At 35.6% G+C, this 19,780-nt stretch overlaps 1 protein-coding gene across 1 annotated transcript in view; it reads left to right on the top strand.

The window, feature by feature from the left end:
- BNC2 (basonuclin 2) overlaps positions 1-19,780 on the top strand; it is a 516,527-nt gene that overhangs the window by 364,387 nt on the left and 132,360 nt on the right. The window contains exon 4 of the mRNA XM_043975806.1: positions 16,754-16,989. Coding sequence (XP_043831741.1) covers positions 16,754-16,989 — 236 coding nt within the window. The remainder of the gene's footprint in view (positions 1-16,753; positions 16,990-19,780) is intronic.

The following is a 19,780-nucleotide window of genomic DNA, read 5'->3' as shown; positions in this document are numbered from 1 at the left end:
GTACCTAACCCACACCCCCACGCCCCCACACCCAGTCCTGTATCTTAACTTTTCAGGTGTTTGCTTTCAGCATTTTACGATTTTTTTCTATTTCAGTGGGTAAACAACAACAAAATGAATAAAGCACTCCTGTCTCTCCTTTCTTAGCATTTCTCTGGTTGTCCCCCATGCCTGTAATGCTCTTCCTCCTCTGTTCTGATTATTATTCTGACTTCCTGCAAGTCCTAGCTAAAATCCCCTCCTCTACAGGAACCCTTCCCCAAGCCTCCTTAATTTCAGTAACTTCCCTCTTCTAATTATCTCCTATTTATCTTGTCTATAGCTTACCTTATATATTTGTTTGCTTGCCTCTCCCATTAGATTGTAAGCTCCTTGAAAGTCTTTTGCTTCTTTTTGTATCCCCAGCACTTACCAGAGTGTTTGGCATATGGTAGGCACTTAATAAATGTTGATCAATTGATTGATTGAATAGAAAGACATACATAGTAACCCAAGTATTATTTTGATAGGTAGGCGCTAAATCTTGCAAATTTGTTTTCTCTTCGAACATTAATTGATGCCCCTTCAAAACTCTTATCACGTTTTGGACTAAAGGCCTGAGTCAAATAGTTGCATTTCTTTTAGCAATAGTGATAATAATCACAGCTAAAATTTATGATGTTTTAGTAAGATTTGCCAAACACATTCCACATTTGATCAAGTTATACTCTTAACTCTCCCTTTACCTTCAACATTATGACAGCAAATATTCCTTTCCCCTCATTTTTGGTTTTTCATGTTTTCCAATATTGGGGAGGGGGAGAAATAACCTACCAACCCTAATATTAAAAGAAAACACCTGTTTGCTTTGCAGAAATTGGCCAGGGAGCTCTTTTTCGTGACAGGCCAAAAGCGACCATCACAGGGGCCCCTTAAAAAAAAAAGTCAGAGGTTTTTTTCCCCTCTTCTTTTCTTTATTTCATGTGAGCATTGGCAGAAACTCTGACAAGCAGTTCTTCATATTTTATTATGTTCTCGTCTGGCAGAATCTCTGTCAGGCAAAAACCTTGTCAGCGGAAAACCTGTCGTAGGATCAGAGGAGACAAAAACAGGTGTCACACAGGCAGTCAAAACTGAAGGGAAAAAAAAGATTAGGCTAAAGAGAGAGAGGCAGACAATTACATTAATGCCATTGCTTTTATCTTATGGATGTGTGTTATTATCTCGGGGTGCTGAGTGCGCAATTGCCTCAAAGAAAAGTAGACAGGAGACAAGGGGAAACTTGATAGTTATTAACTGAAGAGGCAGTGTGTCAAAGCTGGATGGGGTTCAAAGTTTTGCAAAGGGGAAAAAAAAAACTGCAGACAGCAAGCAGCGTCTGTGTGGTTCTCCTTTCGGCTACATAAACCTAGTAGCAGTCTAAATTTTTCAACTTGGAAACAGATCATAGAGAGAAAAAATAATGAAAGATTTCATTCAGAGGTTTTTTAGTAACATTTATCCTATATACATTCAACTGAAGCATCGTCTTCACTATTATAAAATATTGCGACAATGTGAGGCATGGTGAGGCATGAAGACGGGCATTTGTCAGTTCAGCTGTGTTGTTTGGATATGTTTAAAACACCTATTATCAACACACTTTTAATTAAAAAAAGCTATTAAGAAACCCTTTTACTAAGTGTGAACATCTGTACATGCAAGCTGTAAATTAGGAGATCACATATGTGTGCCTCAGTGAGAGACTAAATGAATTTGGCAAATGGTTTCTATTACTGGTCTTTAAATACTGCAAAAATCTCAAGAAAAGTTGCATAATTTTCAAATTTGAAAATAATTTCTTTCACTGCCCCTGACTGGTGCCAATTAATTGGGATTTTTCCACCCAGTAATCATTATTATTTCCATAATGAGAATTAAAATAACTGGCCAGTGTTACTGATCTTCCTTTCTCTTTGTTTATACTGTACTGGAACTTGAATGTTTTCCTCAAAGTTTGGACTCTGCTCCATGCCAGAAGGGATGGATGTATGCTACTTCCATGGAACCTGAACCCTAAGTGATTTACAGCTATTTGTTTTCACAAGTCATATAAGTCAGACTCCGAATGGAAAGGGATATTTAGCATTTAGTTTCTTCTGTTTCTTCAGCCTCAGATTGATCACACTTCTCTTTTTCAGGTGTGAGAGTCATGGGGCCTTATTCCTTGGTTGTGATCATTAACTCAAGGCTTCTGTTTAAAAGGCGTTCCTCTTGTTTTCATTTTTCCCTTCTCCCCATAACTCTCTTCACATCCTGATTTGATGAGGAAATTCTTAGGAAGTTTTATTTGTTTGGTTTGTTTTTTAAAATCCTACCCAGATTGCAGAGTAGTGCAATAGTTTGATACTTGAGAAATACCCTGCCCTAATCCAACAGTCCAAAAGAAAATACACATCAGTGTTATAAGCATATGTATATGTGATAGGATGGAGTTTATATTGTCAGGATGACATCTCAGACTGAGCAGCAAGGTTAAGAGGGAGCTTGGGACCCAAGAGTATGATGTACATACTGGGGGAAAAGAGGGCGGTATTCTATATTTGGATTTTCCCTATAAAACACTAGCACCTATACCAAACTTTTTCCTAATACAAAATATTTCCTTCATATATTTGGTAAATGGGGTTGAAAACACAGTTGTCCCTGTGAGGCTGCACCCCTTGCTAGGCTACCCTTATTTTAAGAAAATATAGTACAAACAAATTAGAATTTGCAATAAGTGGACAGTTTGTTACTTAGATTTCTAAACAATCCTTTGCTTCGGAACTGGACTTTTAAAAAATGTCCCTGTAAGCTGTGAGCTTCCTTTGGTGTATTTTGAAATGGGGTCTGATTTATAAATACTTATTTTGTCTTCAATTGAGAAACATGGGTTTGGGATAGCAAGGCATATTCCTTAGCCATCTTTCCCTTATTCTTGGTAACTAGAGAGGGAATAGGATAATATGGACAATACCACTAATCCACTGCTTCATTTTACCCAACAGAATTCAGGCAACTTCCTTACCAAGGACTTCATAGAACTGGCATCTAGGTTTCTCATCTACTTTAAAAGTTTCTTTTATTTCCCTTGACCTCTATTTGGTGGAATTGTAAATGAGCATAGCATTACTAAAAGGGGAGGGTTAAGGTAGAGGAGGAGAAGGAGGAGGTGAAACTAAAGACCTGTTTAAGCTACAAGCTACTGAATATCCAAGAGTTGACTGTGGGTGGTATGTGCCATGCTTTTAAAAATAACACAATCTTTTATGTCTTCCTCATTCAGATTTTAATGATTCTCAAACTTTATTGTGAGGACTTTATTATGTATAAAACATGTGGGGTGGGTTTGGGGGGAATCATGTTTGAAATATTGAATTTAATATATTCACAATAGGAGCTCAAATTCCCCCTTAGGCTAATTGTGGGCTACCATAATGGCTAAAGGTGAGTTATTCTCCCATATTCAGTACTTAAAACCTGTTATCTCATTTATGTGAAAACCATTTTGTGCTAAGAGAAAATGCCAATGCAAATAAAGTAAGGCTCAAACAATACCTGCTATCTGCTCCCAATACTGATGACCACCTAAGGCTTCCAAAATAATTCAAGTCAATTAAACAAACATCTACTATAATTATATATTTAATAAACAACAAACTCACCTATAAATTGTGTTTTGAGATTTAGAGGCACTTTGCCTACAACAATTCTAGGAATAGAATGCTAGAATTGGGGCCACAAAGCTGTGGGTTCAAATCTAGCTTCTGACACTTACTAGATTTGCAAATATTGGGTAAGACTTTGAACTTCTCTAAGCTTCAGGTTCCTTTTCTGTAAAATGGAGCTAATAATTCCTTTACACCCTAACAGGTAGTTACCGTGAGACTCAAATGAGATAATGTATATAAGGTGCATTGTGGACTTGACAATACTATATGTGATTTCCAGATCATGTGACAAAATCAAGGACTAGACATTTTCCATCATTTTCTCAATCTCTCAAAATTCTCCAAAATACTAATCATGAACCAAAAAAAACCCACCAAAGAACAAAAAATACCAAACAATTTCATCTGCTTCCATCATTTAGGACACCAAAAAGCCTAATGAAAAAGCAATCCAATGAACAATAATGAAGGCTAACCCTTAATCCCTAACACATGCCTTCCCTGCCACCTCCTATGCTCCTACAGGGCTGCACAAACCTGATATATGGTCATGCAACAAAACTCAACTCTACCTTTAGCCCTTACTCCTAGTGCCAGGGAAAACCAAAAGTAAGTAGTTTATCCTGGCTGGGATCACAGTATAACATTATTCTTTTCTGCACTAGAGCTCAGTCAGAGAACCTGTGTATGTTGGGGGTGGGGGGGCAGATAGGAGGTACTTCAGCAAATCTGAGGCAAAGAGTCAAGGATTCAACTGGGAAAAGTGTTTTGTTTTGTTGTTTTTTCCCCCTCATCTCCTAATGTCACTTGGTGCAGAGACTGAAGCCAGTAAAATGTGAGTTGTACAACATGGGAAGAGGCAGAGACAACTTTGAGGTCTAATCCCCAGGCTAACCACAAGGGAAGGAGTCAGAAAATGAACAATAGTAGAATATAAGGGGGAAAAAATCCCTGAAACTGAAAAATCTCAAGGGGAAGAAAGCTCAATTAATGACATTGAGGAAAAACAGATAAACAAACAAGGAAGATATTAACAAAAGCCTGGAGGCTTTTGATCAGCTAAAATAATTCAGGTATCATTGAATAAAGGTTGAAAGACAAAGGAAAAAAAATCAACACCTGATGAGTCAGAATACCCTATGGATTCCTAAGAGAGTATGGAACCATGACTGAATGTTCCTGAGTAGTTCAAAGAGAAATAAGAATTATGAAAGCAGAATTTATTTTCTGTACAGCAGAAGTAATTGGGAGAATAGAAAAACTTAAATCCATATTGCCAAGTCTCTTCAAAGGAAAAAAAGAAAGATAATAGATAATATAAATACTCAGAAATGAAAAAAATCTTGAAGAGGAAAATAAAAAAGCAGAGCCATTAAAAGAAGGCATGATGTTTATACAAGCAAAAATATTGATCTCAAATACAGGAGGCATAGAGAAAACTTAAGTTTTCTAGATCTTCCTGAAGAATATGACAAATCAAGCAAACTACCTGCCATAATGCAAGAAATCATATTTAAAAACTGTCCAGAACTTTGAACCATAGAAAACAAAGTATCACTTGAAAGAATCCACTTGTTACCTCTAGGGATTAAACAAACAACCAACAACATGGTGCTGTAAAAAAATTCCAAGACACAAATTCGATAACAAATAATAAATCCTTAAAGTGACCAGGAAAACAATCTTCAGATACAAAAGAAAAGCAATTTGAATACCACATGACTATTCTGCACTTGCCAATGACTGCTAGAGGGAATGGAATAACGTGTGTTTTGGAAATATATGGAGTGAATGATCTACTCTACAAATTTAAGCCTAACCATTAATGAAAAAGATTATTGTTTAGTTTTTGTAAAAAGATGCATGCAAAGCATTCCTGGGTAGAAAACCATATCTGAACAAATTATTTGCTTCTCAGATAACCCAGATAACAGAAATACAAAAAAGGTAGTTAAATACAGTGACCAAGACAGAAACAATAACATAAATAAAATATAGAAATTTCTTTCCAAAGATATATAGGCAGAAAAAAGGTGAAAACAGAAGTCAGATGGAAGTAATGTTGGAAAAACAGCCTTGAAAATATTTTGTGGCTAACACTGTGAATGTGCATATAAAAGGGATAAGAAAAAGAGAAGACAGAGGGGAATATGTGATGTACCCCCAAGTCAGTCGTTAATAAAGGGAAAATAATTAGATTCTCAGGAAGAAGAAAGCTTATAGAGAGAATGGGGAAGGAAGCAAAGGTAGGGACTGAAACAAGGAGAAAAAAGGGAAAATATTGTTTCTTTGGGGGATATGGGGTATCATTTATGAATGTACTTAAGGCAGAAGAGGCAGATTCTATAAATGGAAATGGAGGCCTTTCAATAGGTATGCTGTACAAAAGTACAAAACCCTGTGATTACAAGGACCACCCTTTTTGCCTCAGGAGTAGGGGAATCAGAGCTCCTGAGGCAATTAACATACAAAAGAGTGGGAGCACATGGACCAAGGATGGAGATTTTTGTGACAAATGGGAGAAAAAAATGACAAAGGGAAGAGCAAAGGTTAAAAATGAAACACACAATTAGCAACATAATAAAATACATACGACAGGGCAGTATCCTCATCACATTCAGGAGGAATTGGTATTTCTGAAAGTGAGGCACAACAGAAAAAAGGGTCAGGGGGTAAAATCTATAAGACAATAAATAAGATAGAAATTGTTTATAAGAGGGAATCCAAAATAGTTACCATAGAAGCTTTGATTCTTTGATGGAGACTGAGAATAAAGAAGGGCTAACTAAGTATATGGGCCATGAATTAAAGAATAAAAGTCCATAATAGATGGAAAAGAAAGATAAATAATGAAGAGAAGGGAAAGAAATCCCTTTTTAGAAAAAAAAAAGGTTTGGAAAATGAAATTTTTAAAACTAAAACAGAAGTTGAAGGGGAGAAGATGAAGCAAAGTTTTCCTTTATTGAAGAGAAGGGAAGAATTAAATAACTAGATAAAAGAGTGTGTGTGTGAAGAACTGAAGAGTTAAATAAAACTCCAAAGCTAAAGAAAAGGATAACAAATGGGAGGCTGTAGACTAGAGAGTAGGAGGAAGGGAGCCTGTGGGAACAGGGTCGTCTTAAAATAGATTAAGCTGAAATAATTGAAAACAAATATTCTGTTTACAGAAAAAGAGGGGAAAATCCTAGTTTGAGGGGGAAAGCAATGTTAGAAACAAATGAAGGGAAATAATAACCATGCTCACAACTACAGATGTGAATGGATTAAATAGTCCAATAAAATCAAAAAGAGTCTAGAGCCTAGATAAGAAAAAACTTCACAATCTGTTTCTTACAAGAAACATACCTAAAATGTCAGACACTTTGCTAAGCACTCTGCAAATATTATCTAATTTAATCTTCACACAAATCTTATGATGTAGGTCCTCTCATTCTGATTTTACAATTGAGAAAACTGAGGAAGTCAGGCCCATACATATTAGCTCTCGGAACCTGAATTTAAACTTAGGTCTTCCTTTCTCTATGCCTAGCAGTCTGATCACTTTGCCACCCAGCTGCCAACAGCAATAAAAAATTGTTCTAAGTTCAGTGAACACTTGCAAAAGACATTCCAAATGGAAACAACAACAAAATTTTAAATAATGAGTGGGTCAAAGAACAAGTCAGAGAAACAATCACTAATGAAGTGAATAAAAAAAGTAATATTCAATATCATGCAAATATTTAAACTACCTCATGTAGACAGTTTTGGTTTAGAAATGCTGGACTTAGCAGTTGTACATGACAAGCGTGATCATCCTTTTGTTACCAGAGGATGGGAATAGTCTAAATAATATTTTCCAAAAGCCTAAATCTTTTTCCAAAAGATTCCTTAAAAACTACTTTTTCTTGGAGCTAAAGCTTATTCCTTTTTCCTCCCCTGAAGTTCTCTCACCTATGTTACTTAAAGCTTTATTCCACTTTGGCAGTATGGATCTTTCATTAATCCAACTTTGGCCATTATCATTCAAAAGGTGTAATTTGGAGGGAATACTAATTATCATTTTATGTTTAATTTCCTCCAAATTACATATCGTTCTCAAAACCTATCAAATAATATGTACCTGTTCCCAAATCAACCCCAACCCCTTAAACAGAAAATTGGTGACTTTTTCTTAATTACATTTATATCCCTTTTTTCTGACTTGCTTCTTTGAACATTTTTTATGTTTGCATTTCCATTCATGAAATTCTAACCATGCACTAAACCTATGGCTTGTGTTTGTCTAGCATAAATTGCCTTAAGGATGCTGCATCTTGTAGTTGAATAGTTTTGGCCCTCTACTAACTCCAAATGGTTCATTGATGGTGGTACCTAAAGCCCCACTAAATTTGCAGAAATTCCAGTGCCTGTCTCTTTGTACTGACATTATAACTGTGTCAAGTGTGTACATTGTAAAATATAGTAGAGTTGTAAAGCAAACATGTCCTGTAAACTTCTAGATGACTTTATGGATTTTCAGAGTTGACTTTATTTGCAAAAATTATCAAAAGGAAAATTAAAGGGGGCAGCTAGATGGCGCAGTGGATAGAGCACCAGCCCTGGAGTCAGGAGTACCTGAGTTCAAATCCGGCATCAGACACTTAACACTTACTAGCTGTGTGACCCTAGGCAAGTCACTTAACCCCAATTGCCTCACTAAAAAAAAAAAAAGGAAAATTAAAACCTAACAACATTTTTTTAAAAATCCTTATCATAAAAGGCAACAGACTGAATATTTGGTCTTGGAGTTATAAGACTAGGGTTCTATTTCAACCAAGTCATCACCTATACCTCCTCTTCATTCTCCCTTCTGGAACAACCCTTGGCTTTCATTGGTCAGCTTTAGCCTTATCATGCCAGGATCTTCCCATACATTTCCATTCCATTTCACCACTGGGCATTGTTAATTTACCATTCTCCCCTTCCCTTATAGTGCCACTTCGTATATCATACACTATTAAAGTGGATGTGTTTTAAGGGCAGGGACTGTCTTGGTTGCTTATGAGCATAGTACCAGGCTCACAGTAAGCACTTAATGTTTTATTTACCTATATAACCCTTCTTAATTCTCTTAATCTCTCTAAAACTCCATTTCCTTATATGAAAAATTCAGAAAACGATGGTTTTACTACCTACCTCAGAGTTCATGTGAGTAAATGACTTTGCAAGCTCAAAAAGTTACATAAATGAATTAAAAAATTTTAATGGTATTGTCATATAAAAATAGTTTCTTGAAAAATTCCTATTAAAAGTTGTTCCATTCGAAATTAAAGTGATATTACTGAGTATAGTGCCTCTGAAAGCTGACCAACTGCTTTGGATGTAATTGGGAAGCACAAGGGGAATAAAATCAGGAGAGGTATAGTTCTCAAAACAATTAGCCTCCAAATGTAAGGGTAGGTTGGCCTTCTCCCAAAATAAATGGCCATGACTTATTTTTTTTTTCATGTCAGAATGCCTGTAAAGAACATTTTTTAAAAAATGGAATTCTACCACAGTAAGACTGGAAGCTAGTGAAATAAAAGGCTTCTTTTTAGGCCATATTCACACAAATGTTAAATGCTTTATGTTGTAAAGTTATGTGGTTTTATAAGTCATTCCACTTCCTTTACCCTTTATTTCCTATCTGATGACTAATACCTACAGGTGTGAGAAATCTGAAAGGGGATTGTGTCAACTATTTAATGGAGTACCTGAAAAAAAAAGTTATTTTCCATGAAAATCACCTAAGCACATATGTTTTTTCATTTGTTTGTTTGTTTTAGGATTATGTAAGTGAAATGGATAAAGTGAGTTCTTTAATATAGAAACAGTTTGGTTTTGAGGTGCTGATTTTTCTACAATCCATAAAAAGTACTTTCATATTCACACATTAAGAAGCATCTCAGCTGAATATATTCTTATTTCATTCAGTCTTCCGTAAAATATATATTTAAGTGAATTTCATTTTACCTTGTTTGAGAGGTAAAGTCATTTATTTAAAATTGAAGTAATTTTACCCTTGGTTCTAATCTCTTTTGATTGTTGGAAATTCCCCCACTAGACATTTTCTTCTTTTTGTCTTTATTTCCAAAAAAATAAAATTTGATTTTACTACTTTAAAGTGAAACATATTCTGTTCTTTAGTTTCCTATGCCATGAAATGTTGTTACGTTAATTAATGAACCTCAAAAATTCCAGCTGTTGTCCACATGATTTTTCTCATCTTGACACAAATGAGTTTTACATCCCTTTCCTAGGACTATCAGTGATTTCTGTATGTTGTAGTTTTTGTATCTTTTTCCATGCGAAAAAATATAGACTTGTTCCTTACTGTTCATTTAATAATTTTTTATTATGCAATTTTAAGTCATCTAGTTTAGACCATCAGTAGAACTAAATTAAAACAATCATCTGTATTATCCTATTTTTCAAGTTCTCTAGGGAAGAACATTGTCTCAGTAGCTGCTTCTAATTTTGAACAAGTTTTTATGTCAAAAAAAAATCTTATCTAACCTATAGCTGTCCTACTTCAATTAAAATCGGTTTGTTTTTTATTCTAATATCAGCATTGGATTGTTGGCCATTATCTTCAACAGATAAAAATTCATATATTGAATAAACATGGCTTTACTCCCTTAGAATTCTTTTCTCCAGTAGTCCCCAAGTAATCTTTTCTAGTAGATAGTATTTTCAAAGTCTATAATTATTTTTATGGCTTCACTCTGAACTTTTTCCAAATTCTGCATAACTCTCATCAGTTGTGAAACCACAAATGTAGTCCACTGACCACAAATCTAGTCAAGGTTGACCAGAATTGGTGGTCCATATGTTATAATGTAGCATATGCATCCTGGTATTAGGCATGTTTTCCTAACATTGCCACTGTGCTTCTCATTGTTCAACATGAACTTTATTAATGCACCACAGGCAGTGAGTAAAGTGGGAGAACTGAGGGAGGAAAAAAGAACAAAACCTTCCCAATTTGGGAAAATAAAAACCTCCTGCCCCCTTGCTACTGAAAATAACCCAACTACTTACTCACCCTTGCTGACTCTTAAGAGGACAGCATAAATATGAGCAAAAACTAGGAAAAGTAGGCCCATGATAAGGTGTCAGAATGTCATCTTTACCTCATTCCACCCAAGGAATGCTGCCTTAGCTTTTTTGTTATTTTACTTTTTAAAGTAACTAGTTATTTCTCACCTTTTAAGTTCTTTAAGGGCCAAAACTTTTTCTTTTTTTTACTATTATAAATCCATTGCATATCATAATATCTGGTATATAACAGCCTTTAATAAATGCTTGCTCACCAAATTTTATAATATAGGAAGAAGGGGGAGGGGCAGCTAGGTGGGTTAGTGGATAAACCACCGGCCCTGGAGTCAGGAGGACCTGAGTTCAAATCCAGTCTCAGACACTTGACTTACTAGCTGTGTGACCCTGGGCAAGTCACTTAATCCTAATTGCCCTGCCAAAAAAAAAAATCTAGATAGGAAGAAAGAAAGAAAGAGAGAGAGAGAGAGAGAAAGGAAGGAAAGAACAAAGGGCCCGGCACAGAACCTTTAAAATGCCCTTGTTTGGGGATAGGAGGCAACATGATGTAGTCTTGAGAAGACTGAATTCAGAGTCATTTTGGAGTCTAGTATTTATTCTATTCTTAACTTTAAAAAAATTGCCGACCTTTCAGCAATACACTTCTTCCTAGTCCTCAGTTTACTTTAACTACAAAAATGAGGCAATTGAACCAGATGGTGTCTAAAGCCCCTACTAGCTCTAAAATTTATATCTCTATATTTGCCTTTGTATGATTGTAGAAAGAAAAACTTGATTGTTGGGGGTAAGAAGATTATAGGTGGGGGCAGCTAGGTGGCGCAGTGGATGGAGCACCGGCCCTGGAGTCAGGAGTACCTGAGTTCAGATCCGGCCTCAGACACTTAACGCTTACTAGGTGTGTGACCCTGGGCAAGTCACTTAACCCCAATTGCCTCACAAAAAAAAAAAAAAAAGAAAGAAAAAGAAGATTATAGGTGGTAAGAACATAGCGAATAGTGGAGATAGCATAATTCTTTGTCTTTTATTTATTTTGTCTCCCAAATAACTTTTCTAACTCAAAATCTTTATCTTTTACTTTTTTTTTTTTAAGTGAGGCAATTGGGATTAAGTGACTTGCCCAGGGTCACACAGCTAGTAAGCGTTAAGTGTCTGAGGCCGGATCTGAACTCAGGTACTCCTGACTCCAGGGCCGGTGCTCTATCCACTGCGCCATCTAGCTGCCCCAGTCCTTATCTTTTACAGTTCTCAACAGTTCTTCCCAAAATGATGAAATCAGTTTCATTATTGTACGTGTTCTCATAATGTTGTTGTGAACAAAAAAGAAATAGAAAGGGCCTTGTTTTTTACATATCCCAGAATGAAACATTGTTGCTGTCTAGATCACATTGGACAAGCTACTTCATTTTGAAAAGTCTCAAATTACTCATCTGTAATATAAGATTGTCAGAATAGATGACTTCTGAGGTCCTTTTCAGTTATATCTATTAAAAAAACCTTTTTCAATACTTTCAGGATCTATAATTTCATCATTGTAGATTGGCATGTTTGGGGACAACAATCAAGTAGTCCATTACTGAAAGCCCTTATAAATTTTACGTGTCAAAATCTTGTGCTCTGCTGCTATACCCTTTACAGCAGAGGTATCCTATTTGAGGTCCTCAGCTTGATAAACAGCTTAAAATGTAGTTGAGAAATGTTTTTTTTTTTGAAGTAAAAATACAATACAACATAGATATTGGTAATTTGTGATTTTCTAAACCAATATGTCCCTTTCTATTTATGTTTTACACCACTACTTTACAGGATAATATGCCTATAACTAAATGCAAGTATTCTTGACCCCAAACCAGCCCTCTCCATCATGCCATACTACCTCTTTTAGTATTCCTCTTTGAAAATCCAAGTATAAACAGTACCATGATGTAAAATAGGCTAATGTTAAATGCTAGTAACAAAATTGAATAACTTTTTTTCCTTGGGTGGGGGAAGTATGTGTGTTTTGTATATCTTACATATATCTTGTGTGTGTGTGTGTGTGTGTGTGTGTGTGTGTGTGTGTGTGTATAGATGTATCTATATATTCATAGATACATTTATACATATCTACATCAATTGATATAGAGATATACACTCATCCACATCTGTAGATATAAATATATACATACCCCTATACATATATGTCTGAATATCTGTGTCTCTGTAGTTTTCTTTCTGCCCATTTCTCCTTATGTTCCCAAATCCTATGCCTAACCCATTGGTTCTCAATCTTAGGCTACAGGCCCCCGCAGGCTGAATCAAGCTGCTTTATAGAATCGTAAAATTGGAATGGAAAGGAGACTTAAAGACCAGGTGTTTGCTTCTAGGCATTATGGTACTAAAACTGTACCACAAAGATATTTGGCTACCCTGTTCTTAAATAGGCCACTAAAGAAGACTTTGCATTATATATGTATGACCTTGTAACTTAATATAGTTCAGTGGATATATATGAATAGAACTAGATTATTCAAAAGATCTTTTAAATCTGTAGTTACATATTTCCTGGAATTTGTAGTTAGTAACAAGCAGAGCAGTATATTTTTAAAGGCCTATTCTAGACCCTGTTCACCCTGGTTGCTTTCATCATATTCCACACTCATCACAGCTATTGCTTTTTCTGGAAACACCATTGAATTAGTTTTAATTGTCTAGGCCTCCTTTCATCCTCTCTATAGTGCGAGTCATAATACTATCCTACTTCTTAAGTTCATTGGAAACTGGTAAGGATTAATCAAATAATGTATATGAAATTATTATTGTTTCAGTCACTTTACCTTAAGTTTAGGGATACTTCTCTTTATTCTCTTTTCTATTTATTCCTGTAGTCTAAAATTTTCTTTTCAGCATTTTCCATATTGAATGGAATTGATGTAGGATTTAAGAAAAGGATTCTACCTTTTGCTTCCACGAAGGCTTTCATTTAGCATTTACTTGGCATCTATCTGCACCACAGCCCAAGCTGGATCTCATGGCTACAAATTGACACACATATTTGTAAAATCAGGTTTTTTTGTCACATTTCCTCTCCACCCCCTAGGTCCTTTGCATATCCATGACAGTATTGGGGGATTTCATGAATAAAAATTTGAAGGAGGTGGTAGTGGGGGAAGGGGCGAGAAGAAGAGTGAGCTGTATTTAAATCATTTAGATTTCAATCTGGCCTATTCACTGGGCTCTCTGAACAGATCAGCCACTCATCATAAGGCCAAATAGTTAAGCTGCACTGGAAAAGGAACAGAAATAATACCACCCTTCACATTTGTGCAGCCTAAATGCCCTGTGGAGTGAGAGAAGACTTCAATCCCCAGGCTTGCCAATCCCTTATCTTTCCTAAACATTAAATTAATTTTTAAAGCTATTTATTCAAAGTTGACTTAACCACTAGAATAGGGAAGATCAGACAAATCAGTTGCAAGAAATGAAGTATGGGGAAACCAGAACTCTTTGACAAAGTATTCCTCAGAGTAAATGTGTTGAATGAAGCCAGCGGGTAAATGATAAGGGCCTTTACGCTGTGGATGTAAGAAAGCAATTTATCAAGAGTACATGAACTCTCCAGTGACCACAAGTCAAGAAGAAACCAAAGTGGTGGAGGAGGAGCCCTGCAACAATATTTGAAATACTAAAAATGTGATGTTTTTTTTTTAAATAAAATTCCTGAATTATCATGCAGAAATTCAAGTGTGTATGTTGAGAAGTAATACAAAATCAGCATGAGTAGTGAACACAATGCAGTTCTTAATGTCATAGAATAAGTTTTTAATATACAAGGATTGAGATGACCACGTCATTTAGCTTACAGAATACACAGAAAACTGTCATGAACAATCATGAATTTTGGATTATGCTGTGCAGATGACTTATAGCGTGAGATGACCATCTTGGAAACACAGAGTCCAATCTTTAAAATGATTAGTAGAGCATGTGCATAATTAAAATAATGGTGATTGCATAGTGTTTTTTAAAACATTAATAAAAAGCACTTTACATTTATTATCATTAATCCGTACTGCTTTTCCTTGAAGCAACCAACCTTATCATCATTTTAGTTAAACTGAGGCACAGTGTAGTTAATTAATTGTATGCTCTGCTTGGGGAAACATGGTACATTAACAGTAGATCTGGGAATAGAACTCTTGACAAAATAAGTCTCAAGTCAGTGTTAGCATTTGACACTTTTTTCTTGTCATCTTTTGAATTAATATCAGCATTTGCTTGCTAACTTTATTAGTTATTTACTCTCAGATAGTATTGATGGCCTCTGGTTTAAGCAATGTTCTAAAAGTTATTTGGGTGGAAATTAAGAAATTCTGTCCCATAGAAACAGTGTTCTTTATAGTGATTAGATGCTCAACTTAGAACACAAATGCCTATTTCACCAATTATGTACCTGTATTACTTTGAATTGAGACAATATGAGTTTATTGGTAAGCATGATATAGCGTTTGTCCAAAGACCAGTATAGCTAAATTCAGTGAGGGTCTTCAGCAGGTTGGATGAAATGAATTTGGGGGTTTTGGTCATATTGTCTGACAGAGTCTCTCTCTTAAGGCAGAGGTGTTGCTGTGGGTGTTGGCAGAAGACCCATAATGACTTAACCCAGGGGTTCTTAAACAGGGTGCTAACTACTCTGTGTGTGTGTGTGTGTGTGTGTGTGTGTATACATGTATGTAACTATTTGAATGTTTTCCTCTCTAATCCCATGTATTTTATATCTTTGAAAATATTATTCTGAAACCATGTATCATTGAAATATTAAAACCAGCATTTGAATAAGTGTACTCATAGAACAAGGATTTCACAGCAATAGCATAGTGCATTATGACATGGATATTGTTAATTTGTGTTTTTCTAAGTCTGTATTTATGTATAGATTTCTATTTGAGTTTGACACCACTATTCTAGGCCATGATTTTTGGTCCAGGTGGCATGGTAGTGGTTAGGGAGTAAAGTGGTTTCCTTATTTTACAAATGGTTGGATTATATGTATACTTAGGCTGAGATCTATTAAGTGATTTATTTATTAGTATACATCTAGTAATAGAAAAAGACCACCCTGTTAACTGAAATCTATAAATAAAATAAAATAAAAGCATAATTGAATTAAAAGATGTTTAAAAGTTACTGATGACCAAGTGACTAAATTATGAATTGCATTTCCTTTTCTTTCTCCTCTTGTACTCCTTTTGGTCATATCACTATTCACTGGGACGTTTTCCCAAAGGTGTGCAGATATAGCTTCCAGATAATGCAGTTGGAATAATCAACCTGAGAGTTATTAGTAGTTGACTGAATTGCTCTCTATCCACAAAGAATTCTGATTTTTTTATTACCTTAAAAATTGGACTACAATAACATCAACTCTTCTTCTTAAACCATTCAGATATATAGCAAGGGATGAATTCCATTCTAAAAAAGTTAGGTTGATTAAGGTTGATGTCACAGCCTGAGCTGAGGATTTTTTCACCATCATCATAACTTGTCTTGCCCTGATTAGTTCAGTTAGCAGCAAAGTAGTTGGCCAGATTTATAGAGAGTATACCATTCATTTTAAAACACTCTCAGTGGTTCTTTTTTTATTTTTCCTGTAAGCTGAGTTGTGTTGCATTTATTGTAGTCTATAATTTGGTTGGTTTTGTTTTTTTTTTTTTTGGTGAGGCAATTGGGGTTAAGTGACTTGCCTAGGGTCACACAGCTAGTAAGTGTTAAGTGTCTGAGGCCAGATTTGAACTCAGGTCCTCCTGCCTCCAGGGCCGGTGCTCTATCCACTGTGCCACCTAGCTGCCCTATAATTTGTTTTTAAAAGAAAAAGAGGTGGGGGAGGAAAACTCTAATCATAATGAAAGGGAGGTTTTTTTCTTGGTAACCATCAGAGGATACTGACCCTGTTACCTTGAAATAACTTGTTTCCCATTTTTCTGTTTCTGTTCTCTCCTTCCATCTTTATCTCCTCTCCCCTTTTTCTCCATTGTTGTACCATACTCCAGCCTTGGACAAGCTCAGCACACAACACCTATATCACCCGACTCAAGTGGAGATTGTTCAGTCCAACGTAGTGTTTGATATCAGCAGCCTGATGCTTTATGGGACCCAGGCAGTACCTGTGAGGCTGAAGATATTGCTGGACCGACTCTTCAGTGTGCTTAAGCAGGAGGAGGTATTGCATATTCTCCATGGCTTAGGCTGGACACTACGGGACTACGTCCGGGGATACATCCTTCAGGTAGGAAGTGGCATAAAGCTTTGATATAAAGGTATGGGTGGAAGTGGGATCCTTAAGTAGGGGGATAGAAAATAATAATTCTATCTCTACTACCTAATATTTATATAAAGTTTAACTCTGATTCAAGTAAATATCAAGAATGCTTTGAGATCCTCTCTAAGAAAAAAGAAAATGTTTAAACAGGGCATCATGAAACCTGAAGGAGAGAGTCAGGTATTACTGACTGCATCTAACGCCAGTTTTGTTTGATTTTATGTATATTAGCCCCATAGCTTTTTGCTTTTCCATTTTTTAGGACCAATTGGTCACTATGGCCTCTTATTTCATATTTGCTTAATTACAATACACCTTCAGCCTCTTGTCCCCAGAGGTCAGATTTGTTCTATGTAAGTTTCAGTTATGAACAGAGATGTAACTAAGGTGAGACAAATGGGGCTTTGCTTCAGGGTTGAAAATGTAGAAGGTTTTAAGCACTTTTGCGTTCTTTTTGGAGAATAGAAAAGGAAAAAAAAGAATGCAGAACTTAGTAACCTAATTAGTAAGAATAATTATTAAAATGGAATTCTACCATATGGTGGGCTGGGGTCACCTTCTTCTCCCTTCCACAATGTTTTTTTTCTTTCCTGCCCCTACAAGCTTTTCCAGAAGGGAGATCTCTATATCATCTCCCCTTTAAATTAAAAGCATGCTTCATATAGGTTGCCTTGAATGGGAGGGGGAGAGGGGAAGAAGCTTAGTTAGGACTCTGGTACATTGTATCTGGGTTTGTTAGGTCTATATGCCTTTGTTGGCCAACCACCTGAGAATTATTCAAGTCTTACTTTCCCAGTTTTACTTTCATTGACCCCACTCCCTTCCAAAATGCCTGAATACTATTGAATGGTTTTGCTGTCCTTAAACCAAGGAAACAAGTATAACTGGTCTGATTTTACTCTTTTCCCAATTTGTAGGCTTTGGCTGAGCAACCATCAGTATCCCACATGCAGAGTCTGCTGTGGGAGCCAGGATACAGAATACCTATTTCTTTAACATTATACTCTTCCCTTAATGATGTCTTTCCAATTTATAGTGGAGGATATGTTTAAACTGTTAAGGGCTGTTGCAAAACATTTCCATCTGCACTGATTCCCCACTTGGCTTTGCATATTGCGTATTACAAAACAAACTATAGCTTGTCTTTAAAATATGTTTGTAGTCTTTTATGCTCTTCACCTTATAGTTGTGATAGGTGGGGGCATTCACCTTGAAAACAACTTACTGGGACTCTGAAATAATAGAAAATAAGTCATAGCCATTTGAAGGAGGAGTGAACGTTCAAAAGGAAATGACAGATTTGTGCATTTAATAGAGAAAGCCTTTTCTGATATTTGTAGAGAAAAGTGTCATAAAAATTGGGAAATGAGTTCCTAGGTGCTTGTGTAGTATTTAGGTTTCCCTGGATTTTTAAGTACTGCATCACCATTGTTTAATCCTTATATCCAGGGCCCATTCCAGTGTCTAATAAGTGGAGTATATAGTTGACTACTTTGTGTACTGTTGAAGGACAAAAGGTTTCAACTGTTTCAAAAATATATCTCCTTACCATCAAGACATAGAGCTACTTTCTTTCTTTCCTTTCCTGGCATAACATTCCCTCTAATTAGACAAGAGTAAAAAACGTTGCTTCTTAAAAGGCCTAAAGTAAAAATATTCATGTAAGAAAATACTTGATATAACAGAATAGCACTAAATCAGTCGGGGAACCTCAAGTACTACTTTTTTCCAGTTGTGTGAATATAGGTAAGGCAGACCTATCTGAAGCCTGTTTCATGATTTGTGAAATAGAGATACTATTTGTATACATTACATAGTTTTATGCAAAGTGTCTTCTAAATCTTAACTATGGAATATAAATATATCATTATTGCTATTATTGTCATCATTATTATGGAATTAAAAAGAAGAGTACTGGTAACACAGATTAATGAATAACAATGTTCTTGGAAAGGTCAGAAAACTTGGTTCTGAGGGTCTGAAAGATAAGACTTGCAATTTTCAATGGGAATAGTAGGAATGTGAGATTTGGATGATCTTGGAAGGGTAAAAGTTACCAAAAAGTAGATGAAGTGATTAAAAATAGAATTTGCTTCTATTTTTTGTGGGTTTGGCCTTGTTCACACCTGCCCCAAGACACAGACATGCACACTTATGTTATATTTTCTAACCTACAGATCTTTTAACTAACAGAAAATTTCTCATTTTGATGTTCTTGATTTTAGTGACTATTTAAAATTGGTTTCTACTTATACAAAATAACTAAGCTTTTTATGAACATTATATGGATGGAGCTGTCAAAGTTTCTGTATATGCTATTAAAAAAATCAAAACATATTTTGCCATATCCTACTTGCCTTGTTACTTTTGCTACATTGCTTTCATATTCATACATTCTTTAGCTTCATATGTATTATTTGCTAAAGACATCTGGAATTCAGGTAATTTCTGTTTTTAGCTAAATAAATGGATGGGCTAAATGATCTAGTTTTTGCCATTTTAATCCATTGAGTTCTGTTCTTATGAGGATAGTGTCCCTAGTCAATAGCTCTTCTGTATCGTAGTGATGTTAATTTGACTTAGAGACTTACCCCAGTTTGCATGATCTGCAACTTCTATATGTCTTTATACAATATTTTGGCTGTCTGAATTCTTTTTATAGAAATTAGACATTCTTTAACTTTTTAACTTGTCTTGAGGAAAACACACAACAATATACTTCTTATAATATTAATTCCTTAAAAACACATTTTTCCAG

This window comes from Dromiciops gliroides, chromosome 1, assembly GCF_019393635.1.
Source record: "Dromiciops gliroides isolate mDroGli1 chromosome 1, mDroGli1.pri, whole genome shotgun sequence".
In the NCBI taxonomy this organism is placed as follows: Eukaryota; Metazoa; Chordata; class Mammalia; order Microbiotheria; family Microbiotheriidae; genus Dromiciops; species Dromiciops gliroides.
This window is presented reverse-complemented; position numbering and strand designations above follow the sequence as displayed.